Raw genomic sequence first — 14,355 nt, forward strand, 5'->3', positions numbered from 1 at the left:
AGGGTAAGCTATACTGAGGCATTCTAATAACGCCAGCGGTAATGTTGATAGGGCGCCATGGCAACGGTGTACCAGTGGGATATGCTCCGCTGTTTTTTCTGACGTTATCCTGGGGCTAAAATGTCATAGTCTTAGTAGCGTTAGGTGGTGTGTTGTCTGAGTATAAATGTAAGAGCTGAAAAAGTACGATGTCGGATATATTGTGCCGGTGGCTGAACCAGGAGCTCCAGCTGTCAAAGGCTGTAGGTAAGTTTGTCCAACGAACTAGCTGCTAGCTTAATGAAGCTAAAGTTCGGTATAGATGTTGTTATTAGCTCCTGGACGCTAAAAAGACAAAGGGCTAGTCCATCTATAAAGTCAACAATCCAAGGGATATTATTTCAAAGTTAATACACAATACTCATCAACACGTTAACTCATTAAGCCAATAGTTTGTCTGGACTGCTCAAAATATATTATACCAGTCTTTGTTTGGGTAAACGACTAAATGTTCATCTCTACAGAGCCAAAGACCATTGCCAAAGATTTCGCCAGTGGTTACCTAATGGGGGAAGTTTTGCATAAATATCAGCTGCAAAACGATTTCAATATGTTTATGAAGAAAGAGTAAGTTGCCCCTTTTTCTGTCTCTTAGCTACAGGTGCTTAATTCTGCAGTTCATTTAAGGTGTTCATAATAAGTGTAAATCACACCTTTCGTTTTAGCACCTCTGTCTCCAAACTGAATAATTTTACCCGCCTTGAGCCTACTCTCCAATTACTTGGGATCTCCTTCGACATAAACACAGCCCAAGACCTAATTCAGGAGAAGCAGGGGGCTGCCACACGCCTCCTATACCAACTCTATGTCTCACTTGAGAAGAACAGGAAAGCAGAAATTAGTGGGACAATGATGGAAATTATGCAGCCAGCAGGATGTGCAAGCCTGCACAAAAAGGAGCATCAGATCTATTCTGACGTAAGAGGGCTGTTTGTTGAGTTTTGTATGTGCTTATTAGAGGCTTTTTTCCTTTTGAAGCAGGTTTGTTTTGATCGGTAAGAAACATATTTAGAGTTTAAAAATGTTTTGCTTTTTACGAATAATGAAAAATGAAATCATGATTTGGGCCCTTAGGTGTATTTTCAAGTGTTTTTTCCTTTCACATAGCGACTGCGTCAGGTGGTGAAACGTGATACAGAATTGAAACTTCAGAAAATTTCCCAGCACTATGAGGAGAAATTCCAGCAGTTTGTGGTGACCCCTCCAATCGAGCAGAAGAGACAAGTCAAAGTCCAGGATGAGAAAAGACTGAAGAATATTGACAAGGTGCTGGAAGATTAAATAGAATATTAGCTTACTTAAATTGGTCTATAACTAAAACCCCTTTCCTTTCTTACATTATCTTATATTATGCTATTGCAATAAATAAAGTTTGAGATACTTACTACTCTGAACTGTGTATGTTGCAGTTGCAGGCATTTCATCAGAAGCACAAAGGCATGACTTTTAACCAGACCACTTATATGCAGGTGCCTAAGCCACCTCCATACATTTCACAACTCAGCCTAAAGAAGAGACAGCAGCAGCAGAAGCGCAAAGAACGGCAAGCACAGGTGTGATAGAGCTAAAAATGCTGTAATAATTTCCTAACCCATAGAGGAAATTTCATTTTTGGTCTGTTGTCTCTTGGGTGTTATTGTGTTTTGTTCACATAGATAGTCCAGACTGAAATAGTCCAGTTTGAGACAAACAGGAAGATGGTAATTACTGCTGGGTTATCATCAAGGTAAGAGAAAAGGAAAATATTTTATTTATGAACTAAGCATATTTTTAAATGTCTGTTTTAATGGACATTTGTTCCACTCTTAAATCTTTGCTACCATATAACTTTTTACATATGTTTTTTTCTTTCTTTCTATTTTTAGTGGTCAGTCCCCCATAGATTTTTCCCTTGGTAGCAGCAGTCAGGGCCGTGATTTGCTTGGACGTGGAAATAAGGTGATGTTACAGTCCAGCAACAGATACATACAAGAAATCCGAAAGAGGCTGGAGGAAAATGCTATAGCTTGCAAGGAGAGAGAGAAAAGACAAGACAGATTCCTGGTGGAGCAGCTCAAGGTCCATGAAGCTCAGGAGGTGAAACATCTCGCTTAGAAATATTAATAGCCTTTGTTAGATATACTTAAAAAATCCAGTGGTTCTCAAATGTTTTTCCATCCCTCCTATTTTCTTTGACCTCAAATAGTCTGTTATTTGACTGTCATTTGTCATTTTAACCCCCAAATCAGCTAATTAGCCTCCTCTTCCCCACCCTTCAGGAGGCACGACGAGAGGAGCAACTGGTGAAGCGACTGACACGTCAGACTCAGCAGGAGCAGCGTTTGGCAACCCAGCTACTTCAGATACGTATGCAGAAGGAGGTCATCCGAGAGAACCGCCTGTTCAGAGAACAGCAGTACCAGCAGCGGAGAGAGAGAGACTTCCAGGAAGCTCTGGACAGGGAGGCGGTGAGATAGGATGATATATGAGGAGGGATGTCTCACTGCTGTTGTTTTGTATTAGGCTTGGTCAGTAATAGTATTAATTGTCGAGTAGGGATAAAAATAAAAGGCCAGATTTACACAGGTTGTATTGCATCAATAGAATTTGTTATCTTGAAGAGAAACAGATGGACTTGAGAGGTATAGATAAAGGATATACTAAGAGTGTATGAATCATGTCCATTCAGTGGTCACAGATACACTACAGATGACAGATTTAGTGGAAAACAAATTAGTGATGTTCATGGTTCACTATGGTTTCAGTGTGAAAATATAGCTTTTTTATTAGCGTATAATTATTAGCAGTGGTATAGATTTACAGGTTAACTGTTATCACTTTATAACATTATAAGTTTAATTGTCAACAAATCCCAATAAAAGACAAAAAGCAGATATGATGAAACAGTATGGGGGTGGAGTACTGTGGCACAGACGAATAAACGATGAATACACAACAATGCTAAATACTTTAATTACTGTTTTTTTTTAATAGTTTTTATGGGATTTGATGACAGTGGCACGAACATAGAGTCACTTAACTAAATGTCAAATATTTTGTATGTTGTCACCATTTTGTGCTGGTTTTATCACTAATTTAATTTCTCAGGCAACATCAGAGGAGAATTTTGTGAAAACATTTTTCAAATTCAGCTGTTATTTACAGAAGAAATGTATAAAATCATATAATTAAATGTACACAGAATCTCTTATAGGGTCTTTTTGTGCCTTTTTGTGCACTAGGCAGTAGTAGTGATAAATTCTCCTTTTTGTTATTTTTTGTCTTTGTCTTCAGAACTCTTTGTGAATAAAACTTAGTACTAAATTTTATGCAGTAAATGATGAAATGTAATATTTAGCATCTTCCCTAATTTCTTAAAAACACTGGTGATTAGCAGGAACCTTTATACCTTCTCCATTGATTCCCTCTTTCTGACTGGGGTCTCATATAGGCTCTGGCTCAGCAGGCTAAGTTGGATCGTGCAGAAGAGATCAAAAAGGAGCTTGAATTCTGTAACAGGATTGCTGTTGAGAGAACTCAAAGGAAATATAAGAAGCATTTTGAGAACTGCAGGGGCATTTTGGAGCAGATAATGGACTTGGCCACAAAGGTTGGAGAATATCGACTGCTCAATGGAAAGTACGTAACATAGTTGCTTTGTAAAGATGAAGTATAAATGCAGCAAATGGTGTTTGGTTTCAAAACAGACCTCTTGGTCATTTGATAAATGTGTGAAAATTCAAAAATGTGTTATGTATGTTTTCAGAGGGTACCACTAATAAGTTGCAGAAATATTTTTACATTGGCAACTTCATGATGTGAATAATTGGACTAAGGGTGAAAAGAGCACGTACTCTGCTCTATATACAGATTTAATTTGTTTAAATTAGAACACATTTTTTTCTGAAAAAGTAACTGAAATAATTTGGGCACTTTTTAAAATATAGATTATATTTTATTTTAGTTTCTTTTTACTCAAAAACAAAATAGAAAATATTTTAGGAAAGTACTGACAAACTGAAATCTAACTGAAAGTTGTTTTTAATGTTAATGCTAAAGCACTGCACAGTATGGTGCAAATGCTGATGTGAGTTCAAACCTGTGAAAAAATACCAATATTGGAAACTGTCATTGTACAACTGACCAGTGGTCAAATAAAATCGGGCCATGTAAATGTCCAGACTGTCTTTTCTCATGCTCATCATGCCCCATATTTGCTTTTTTTGATCTATCCGTCTATCTGCAATGCTGTATGTATGTTATACTAGGTTTTACATGTCTCATGTCCTGTGTCAGCGCTCCTACTCATGACCAGATTAAGCATCCCTGCAGAGTTTATTTACAGCATTTTCCACCTCAGTGAACATTGATTGACTAAATGAATACATTTAGACAACATTAAGAAACGTATTACGGTTGAATTAAGAGACTGGAGATTGTTCAGATTTATAGTCCATATCCAACCTCAGAATTCAAGCTTTGCCTCCTGTCATTTTCTGCTATGATGTCCAGTCGGATTCCAGAGAAGCTGATGAGAGAGTGGAAGGAATTGCTGTTCAGTGGTCTTCCACTTTATGAGCCAGTAAAGGACCGCCAGCCAGGGTTTGGGTTCCGTGAACCACTAGACACTATAGAGCTTCAGAAGCAGGAGATACTCAACAACCAGGACTATGATGAATACACTGTGAGTTTGAAATATGAATGCAGTGTTTCAAACATATTTTGTATGCACATTTGCCTGCCCTTAGCTAACTTTTGTTGACGAGGTAACTTTATTTAGAATAAAAAGTGGCATTGATTGAGCGATTGAGCTACATTTTTGACATTGAAGAAGTGTGTATCTAAATTCAAGTACCCGATGCTGTCTGAATGCCTAAGGTCCTCTTTGTCTTTGACATACGTTTGTCAGAATATGATGGGTGAGTGGGGATGGCCAGAGGAAGCTGTGGAAGTGAAATTACCCGTGACCAACAATGATATTCTTGGGTACATTGTCCAACGACTGAGGAACGTTGTTGATCCACCCATCACTGAACCATCATCATCCCTATTTCCACACTTTATCCTTAAGGCCTGTGTCCTTGGAAAGTTTTGCTCTGGCAAGACCACCTGCCTGTCCAAGATTGCTGAAGGCATGATATAAGAAATGCATATACAAACACAAAGTTAATCTCCACTTAAATCTTTACTTATATTATACTTGTATTATAAATGGATATTGGATATAATTGCATGGTTAGTTGTCACTGTATGTATTGTTTCTGCTTCAGCACATGGCATCTACGTCTTATCGACTGATACTTTGATTGAAGAGGCACTGAATGCTCACAAGAACGGAGAGAAGGTTAGTTAGAGACAGTAAAATGAGTACTGTAACTTTAGTAGCATCCATTGTTATTATAAATAGACTTTAAAAGATTTTTCACGGCAAACATTTCAGTTATTTCTGCTGTCATTTCAAACAATTATTTTGGACAAAATTAACAGGGCACAGCGCAGCAGCGTGAGGAAGACAATGAGCAACCTCTCGCAAACACATCAGTGAAATCTGGTGGGTTACTGAAGGTCTAATGATTTTATTCTACTCTGTTTTGTATTATACACAATGGTGTGTTTCTTTGCTTAGTACACAAAGCGGTTATCATCACTTCTTTTTTCATCTTTTTCCAGATCTTGAAAACCAAGAAGAAAATAGAGCTGGTAATGCAACAGTAAGTGCTGTGTGTGTACTGTATGTGTTGTATTTATCATCTTTGAATTTACTTATCATTTTTCTATTTACTTATACTACGTAACAGCCTGTATCCATTTTATAACACCAATCTGCCTGAGGGAAATTGTTTTTGATCTTTGTTGTTAAAAAAAACAAATATATATTTGGAAAATCGAATGATTTGGAATTTGGGTAAAAGCTTTTCTTACTTTTCCAGCTTTCGAAGCGAGCCATACAAGGAGCTGCTGTGGAAAAAGAGCTGAGGAAAGGGAACACTATCCCTAATGAGCTGTTAGTGGACATTATAGTAGAGGCGATCAGGTGAGAAATGTTGAGGCCATTGTCTTAATTTTACCAGTAAATGTCATGTTGGTAATAGAAATCCAAATATTCATATACTAAATGAACAACAAATCATGCTCTACATAGTGAAATAATTATTGTGTCTGCATTAGTCAGCTTCCATCTCAGTCAGGTTGGATTCTGGATGGATTCCCATTTGACATCGCTCAGGCACATCTTCTAGAGAAAGCCCTTGGTGGAGATGTATCCTTAGAAAAGGAAGTTGTAAATAGCAGCAAGAACCTTGCTAAAGATCCCAATCCACCAAAACCTCCACCACCCCCTGCACCTGTGCTGGACCTGGTTTTGCTCCTGGATATCCCTGATGAGCATGCAATCAGTCGTGGATACACTAAAATGGGTTTGATAAACTCTTAGGAGCTTAAAAATGTATATTAAGATTCACCCAAATATTAACTGTTAGGCTGTGTTTACATGAAACAAGTTAAATCTTAGTGTAATGTTTATGTTGTGCAGATCTGGACGATGCTCCTAGAACCTCCCAGCATGCAGACAAGAATGTGTATCTGGCACAGATTGGACACAGGTACAAAAGAAGAAAATAGGGAGCTTAATTTGAAGGAATAACCTTTGTTCTGTGTCTGTTAATATCCAACATGATTTCTTCCCTTCAGGATAACAGCTTTTCAGGATACCTGGCCAAAACTGGAGAAATGGTTTGGCGAAAAGCAAAACATTTTGGTCCGTGTTGATGCAGATGTAGACGTTCAGGAGCTTTACAGTAGGGTGGAGTCTATCCTGCATCAAGCTATGTTGAAAACACAGGGAGGTGAGTGGTTGGAGTTTTGTAATTCAGCTCAATTTAGTGAACTTGGATTGTCATCGTCCTTGCCTATGCTTCCAGGATTAGCTACAGTACTTTTATTTATATAGTAAACTAAGTGTTGTAGATCACTTCTTCATAGCATTTACTTTCAAAATTATGACATATTCTCTTATCAGCTTTTTCCAGTCCTCCTGTTGAAAATGCCGTACTAGACAGTGCAAAAGCTCCCAAGTTGTCCTCTTCAAGTGTACCTTCAGGTGTAGACCAGCCTACAGCTCTCACTGAAGAAACTATTGAGCCCACAGAGTCCTGCTCCAGCCTTAAAGAGGAAGAGGTCCAAAGTCTCAGAGGTGACTTGCTCAGTATTCTGCTAATTTAAACAATTATGTGTGTCTTTTCACTGACTTGTTTTAGGTCATTTGATATTTTTGACAAATAAGTATATTAGGGTGGTTTGGCACTAATTTGTGATTATTTACATATTTTTTCTTGCTTTCTCAAAAGGGCCCAGTAGGAGTGCATCACTATCCTCAGTGTGCAGTGTTAGCTGTCAAGGAGCCCCCAAAAACTCACCTAAGTCTAAGTCTTTCTGCCCCCGATCATCTGTCCAGCTCTATGTGGATGAGCCACTTCCTCCAGTATGATACGACCCTGTATACATTTGTTGTCTTCCCTGAAAGATTTAGTTTTGTTAGTTAGCGGATATGACTCCCTGGAGGTAACTATAGGGAGGCTTTATTACACAATTTAGTCCATGAGCAGTTTCAGAGTTAATGAGATTTATTAGATGAAATTCGTTGCTATATATCTTCTGCTGCATTAAAGAGTATTTTGTTTGGTTTTGTCTTTTTTTACTCTGTCCTCTCATACTTCCATTTGATCCTGTCTAGGAGATCCCAGAGTACCTGTGCTCATACTGGGACACATTGTGCGATTCTTATGTAGACGGTGTAAAGACGGTGATGCAAGAGCTGCGCTTGCAACGCTCTGTTATCAACCATCACCTGTTTAATATCAGGTATTCTGCCAAGCCTTTGTTTAAACCTATAGGTCAGAAATGTTTTACAAATAAAAGATGAATTTTCATTGAAAACAAGCATTTATGAAAACTGGTGCTATATTAATTTATTAATGTGCATTCTTTGGTTTTTGGTGTCTGCAGAGAGCATTACAAACATTATTTGGGGCGCCCAGACTTAAAGCAGGAGTTAGTGTCTCAATGGCAGAAGAACTTCAACAGCATACCCGATGATATGAAAGAAGATGAGGATACCAAAGAAGAGCTACATCTGAGATTGGATGTAAGACTTTACAATACAAAACAAAACAAATATTCCTAAAATCATGAAATTTGTATTAAAAACCAATGAAATAAACTTAAAATAAAAAAAACATATATTTATGATTTAATGATTTGCGGGCATACAGGAGCTACGTGAACGTTTGTGGGACATTACTGACAAGCGTAAGGAGCAGGATGAGCAAGAGAGGGCTTCTCTCATGAGTGATGGTTGGTTGGAGGAGCACATTGTTGTTCTCGTCAACCACCACTCTATACTTACGCAGGTAACATTGTAGTTTTTGTTTTGGCTATGTCTCTTACATAAAATGTTTCTTAAATATCACCATAATCTTTGATTGTTAATGCTGTGTAGGTGGAGTTGAACCGCTTCCAGGAGACGCTCTGTATTCTCAGGGTCTACTATTTAAGCATGTGTGGACAGATGCTTCCCAAACCACTCTCAACTTTTTTTTATGTTCCTTTAATGGAAAACACAGAAAATAAGGATCAGGATGAGAGGCAAGACGGATATTATTATTAGCCGCTCAGACATATTAATACATATTAATTAGTGAAATGATAGGATGCTAAATATTTACACATAATGAGCACAGAAAGTTTTTGTTTCATCAGTAGTGAACCACCAGGATCAAGTTTGTGCAATCTGGATGAAGGAGAGGACAAGAAGAAGTTACATTTGTAAGGGAGAAGCACACTTGCACTGGTTTTCATTGTTTGTTGTTCAGTCATAGAAACACTTCCCTGTTTTGTTTTGTTTTTTTCTTTAGTACTCCACTCACCAGACATCCTGGAGCCTCTGGAAGGGTCTCCAAGACAAAAGGCCAAGATCAGCCAGAACCTGTTCAAGTCAGATTTCCTGTCTCTCTTTATGTGCCCTTTATTTTTCAGCGTACACACACACACACACACACACACACACATAGACACATCTTGCTAATGTTAATGGATTTTAGATGCGGTTTGTGAATTTGTACCTTAACTTACATAAAAATGTTGATGTTATTGACCATTTCACTTTAAAAAAATTTTTTTTAAATATAATAGCCACCACACGAAAAACTGATATCTGGCTATGAGGAAGCACTCACAGCTATCAGCAATCTGGTAATGGTCTATGTATATTCCTAAAAAAAATTCATGGAGGTATTTTTATGGAAGTATATACTTGATTTCTGAATGGAATGGATTATATATTTCTATAGGTGTCAGGAGAAACAGACCGGTCGGAGATAAAAGAGCAGGACGAGAAACTACCAGAGAAAGAAAAGGAGAAAGCCTCCACAAGTGAAAATAAAACCAACAAACAAAAGGAGTCATCCAAAAAAGGCATGTCTCATGTAGATTATTAATAAAGTCATAGTGGTGCCCACACAACTTTCACTGTTCATTTTGTTGCTCCAGATCAGTCATCCCTACCACAGACACCCAGCCAGGCAACAGCCGAGGAGAGAAACTCAGAGAAGTCTTATAATCCTAAAGTTAGAGAAAAATTGCACGGAGAATATTCAGCTGCAGTAACTCATGAGGGTATACACACACACACACACACACACACACACACACACACACACACACACACACACACACACACACACTAAGTGGTTTCTCTCTCTGCCTCTTATATCCATATATATGGTTGTTTGTGTGCATGTGCCTGCTTTCTAGAGGATGCGGTAAAGGCCCGCATTGCACTGGTGAAAGCTCATGGTCTGGTGATCGTACAGTCTCTGCAAAGCACAGTAGAAGAGATTTTTGGCAACATGGAGAAGTGGCTACACGAACGCTATCTTGCAGAAATGAAGAGGTATGGTACAGTGTGAGCATCAGCTTGAAAGTCTTCAGATCTAGTAACCTATCAGTGTAATTGCATTATCTAAGCCTCACAATTTGCAAAGGGTATCACCACACGTTTGCCCCTTGATGTAATTTTTATTTATTGTGCAACAAATGATTTTAGTATGTCATTGTTACCATAATGCTATACATGTATGTCAATAGGTGCTTTTGCCACTAAGATAAATGTTATACTAATGGTCAACTTTTTATACACTATTTTTGAATCAGAGAGATTTTCTGTCATAAATGGCATAAAAGAAATTCTTCATATTTTATGAGTCTTTCTTCTTTTCTTTAGCATTGACCAATTAACAGAAGTGGTTCACCACCATATAGAGACTGGTGCTAAGTTGAAGAATGAGCTGGTGTTGGTAAGTAATGACTTCTTTCTTATATATATATATATATATATATATATATATATATATATATATATATATATATATATATATATATATATATATATATCACATTTTAATAAATTATTCCAGAAGAATCTGACACTTCCATCATTTTCCATATTCTATTCATCAGGAGTGTTCTGACTTCTATCTGAATGGAGACTGCCGTGTGGTTGCTAGCCCACTTCCCCCTCCCCGTCCACCTCCTTTGGAGAAACCCATGAGGTCCACCCCAACCATAGCTCAGCTAGAGTTACTGTACCAGCAGCTATACAGCATTTCTCCATCAGGTGCAAATTGGAGAGACAAGCTCTGGTGTGGAGCAATTAATTCTACAGTAATGTCTGTCAGTTAATCCATTATTTACTTCTCCTCCCTGCTGACTTTAAGGCTTCATGTCTACGTCTGGGTTCTTCAGTTTGCTCAAAGATATCATAACTACTAACATGGGCAAAGACACCTTGCCTGAGCCCTGGATGGACAAAAGTGAATCGCAGGTACAGAAACTTTTAGAGTTGAGTAATAATATGTAACAGTGTGGTTTAAAGACTGCAAAACATTTCTGCCTCATGTTGTTCTGTCATATTATGCAGATTTTGCAAACAGTGTTATTGTCTGTTCTGTTCCCAGTTGATGGAGATTGTGTCTTCATTGACGGACAGCTATGAGCTGGTAGACTGGCGTCGGTTTCTGCTCAGTGCTGCTCTTCCTTGGCCATTTCCTTTGTTAAGTCAGCTGCTGGATGTGCTACAACAGTTCAAGGCAGCAGATACTGGTGACACAGGCTATATAAATGAGGAGAACTACTTGAGAGTAAGTCCATTTGTTGCTTTGTTAACTGTAACATTTTAACAGATTTTTTAAAAATCACATTAAATCATTCTACTCTAGATAAAGCTACCCTCACACTTTCTATGACCCTTCTTGTTCCGTGATCAGGCCTTGGTTTGAGTTATAATATCACATTTAGACTGTATTATGTATTTGGTAGAGTATAAAATGAAATACATACCTCCCTAAAAGGAAGTGATTAAGTAGCTTTCCTGCCTCTTTGTCATCAGACAGAGTTGTGGTTCTCCACTGAAAGTGTCCAGACTGTTCCCGAGGACCCCTCTGAGCCTGTACCTTATGTGCGTCTGGCCAACCTTCGCAAGGTGACTTCCTATCAAGCCTAAAAACTTGGTTGGGTTGTTTCACTGCCACAGTGGTAAATTTAGATGGGCGTAGTGCACAATCAACATAAATGAAAAAAAAAAGACAAAAAAACCCCACAAAGTGTAAAAACATCAAAGGTGCTATAGAGCATTTTCCAGCTTTTGAAATGTTACAATAAAAAATGCCATTTTGTTCATTTCCATATTGTAAAAATCATTAACCTACAACACAAAAGGGAGTGGATCCAGTCATTCTGATCATTTTCTAATTCTCCATCATCTTTTTTCAGGTTAAATGAGCTGCAGTTAATAAATGAATTAACTGTAAAATGTGGTCTTTTTTCTTTCCTCAGTTCTTTTTCCACATGTTTGCAGACCACTCCTTCTCGCCCTCTCGATTGGATTATGTGTCCATGCTGAAGTACTTTGCTGCAGACCCCAACCCCACACAGGGCTTCATCCGAGCACTTAGCGTGGTCCTTGGTCAAAAACTCACGCATTTCTCACTGAGCCATCTTGTCAAAGTGAGTATGTAAAAGGAAAAGTATCATGCAAAATCACTGCATTGCATTTCACATTATCATTGTGGGTTGTGTATTCAGTCTATGCCCATCATAGAAGAGAATGCAGACCTCTCCTCCTCTGAACTTGACTACAAGGAAGAAGGGGCTCTCAGTGCATCAAGCATTTTGGAGGATGAGCAGGAAGTGTCGATCCCTGCTCTCCTTTCTGTCATCTGCCACAAAATCACTAAGATGGAAGACAAAAGCCACGTTCCCTCCAGCAGCCCGAATCAGAAGGAGCACACTGCGGTATGGATGCCTATGAGAGCTAAAACTGAGCATTTAGTAAATTTAATAAATAAAAATTACAACTAAAATAAATGAAGGATTAGATTAATTTGGAAAATGAATAAATGTAGAAAAATAGGTGAGGTCTTATCTCAGCAAGGCTTTGTAATTTTTGTAAGTCTTACAAGATCACACACTTGTTACCTTCCAGGCACTATGTTTAGTCTTTTAATGGTACTATGATTGAGGTGCTGTCAAAATAAGATGGACCCCTGAAGAAAATCTCCAGTATAACAAACTGTTAGTTGTTGTATGTGTGTAATAGCAGAACTGAAGAACAGATGCATTTCCAAGGACAGGATTAGGAGCCATTAGGAGCAATGATAACAAAGCGTATCATGACCATGAGCATAAATATTAACCATAACACTAAGCACTTCTCTAATGATAATACTATTACTGTCTGCTGGCCTGCAGAACCTGGTGGAAGTATTCAGAGAGCTGGGACATGATCCTGAGGACCATGTCCCTTTTTCCATTCTCTCTCAGCATCCTTCTGTTCTGTCGCTGATGGAGAGTTGTACACACCACCAGCTTGTGGTAAGTTTCTACTTACTGACTTACCAGTATTGATCATAGTTTGTTTTTTTACTCTGACCCATGGCTTCAGTGAGAGTCCAACATTGCATAACCTTTGTCCTCTCCTACACTGAGTCATGTGTAGAAGTCATGCCTACTTTTCCTATTTTTCGCTTAGCAAGTTGCACCTTGACCAAATGACCAAATGCTTTTGATTACCATCAACAAGCTTCTGACATAATTCTGGCTGGATATTTGACAACTTTTCTTGGCAGAAACGTCATCTGCCCTGGAAAAAGAACACTTTAAAGAAATCATTAAATGCCCAAAATGATGATGGCTGTAAACTCAACTGTATATTTAACATAATGTGCAAATGTATTCTCACTGAGTATTCTCTCACTGTCCTTCAGAACATCCATGGAGTGTTACTGGACAGTCAGCATGGAGGAGAGACTAACAGCTCAACACTTTCATAAAAGATAAGATAAAGACATAATTCTGGCCGCACTGTGAAGAACTCTAACTTGGGAAATGCACATGTGGATGCTTTTGAAGTGTTCTAATTACTTTAATGTTTAAAATGCTATGTTAATAGGTGTGCATCCATACACTGGTGTTGTACTACATATTTGAGATGGGAACAATAACATATGGTGGTGGATTGAACTTTCATGACTGAGGTGCTTCTTTTTTAATGAACTCTGTGCATTGTCCAGGATAATTCAGATGTCAAGCCTGACTTGTCCGTCACTTCCTACTGTGGCACCAACAACCCTATCATAGTTCATTCAGGATGTATATGTTATGGTAGCAGCTTTTCACTTTTTTCATAAACGGAGAAGTATGAATAAATGATATTTCAACAAATAATGTAGATTGTTAGACAATTTGTTTTACTAAAGGCAAAAAAACATGTTATTATACCAATACTATGTTCTAATAATAGGACCTCTCTTTGTAAAAGGATGATTTTGCCAAGCATGAGGCATTTCTTGGTTTTATGGTGATAATCCATTTTGTTCTGCTGATATCTTCTGGAAATTTGTCCACTTGTCTTGATCATTACTCAGTTTAATAAGCTGCCTGGCTCATTAAATTGAACTTTTCCATAAGAAACTGTTTTAGCAGGAAGGTTTTTATTATCTGTTTCTAATGAAGGAGAATAATTTTGTTACCACATAATACAAACAGCACGGGTAATGTATTTTGGACTTTTTTGCTTCTGGCTATCTCAGTCCTTTAGTCTGCCAAGATCCTGTTTGTCTGATTGGTGAGTAATGGCGTGTCCATCCATCCCTTTTCTTCCACAAATCCAATTCAGGCTGAAGCTTTTCCCAGCTGCCACAGAGCAAGGCTTTTGGTACACCCTGTACAGGTCATCAGTCTGTTGCAGGGCTAACACATAGAGACATATTCACACCTACAGGC

The 14,355-nt window shown here is 38.2% G+C and overlaps 1 protein-coding gene across 1 annotated transcript; it reads left to right on the forward strand.

Annotated features, from left to right (window-relative positions):
- Positions 1–49: 49 nt before the first annotated feature.
- spef2 (sperm flagellar and cilia associated 2) lies at positions 50–13,782 on the forward strand. The gene is made up of 39 exons (XM_085475844.1): positions 50–246; positions 504–606; positions 705–957; positions 1,147–1,305; positions 1,449–1,592; positions 1,695–1,765; positions 1,905–2,115; positions 2,298–2,486; positions 3,470–3,657; positions 4,531–4,702; positions 4,928–5,150; positions 5,289–5,362; positions 5,506–5,569; positions 5,689–5,729; positions 5,949–6,052; positions 6,187–6,434; positions 6,551–6,620; positions 6,709–6,863; positions 7,037–7,210; positions 7,365–7,498; positions 7,751–7,878; positions 8,023–8,161; positions 8,289–8,426; positions 8,516–8,661; positions 8,776–8,841; positions 8,931–9,009; positions 9,208–9,267; positions 9,366–9,489; positions 9,565–9,690; positions 9,829–9,967; positions 10,298–10,370; positions 10,534–10,690; positions 10,791–10,897; positions 11,031–11,213; positions 11,462–11,554; positions 11,908–12,078; positions 12,157–12,366; positions 12,823–12,945; positions 13,338–13,782. The coding sequence occupies exons 1-39, from the start codon at positions 189–191 to the stop codon at positions 13,401–13,403; spliced, it is 5,163 nt and encodes a 1,720-aa protein (XP_085331970.1). The 5' UTR covers positions 50–188; the 3' UTR covers positions 13,404–13,782.
- The last annotated feature ends 573 nt before the right edge of the window (positions 13,783–14,355 follow it).

Source organism: Copadichromis virginalis, linkage group LG12 (assembly GCF_057382275.1).
Source record: "Copadichromis virginalis isolate Kocher_CV1m ecotype Utaka linkage group LG12, C_Virginalis_male_GT1.1, whole genome shotgun sequence".
Taxonomy (NCBI): domain Eukaryota; kingdom Metazoa; phylum Chordata; class Actinopteri; order Cichliformes; family Cichlidae; genus Copadichromis; species Copadichromis virginalis.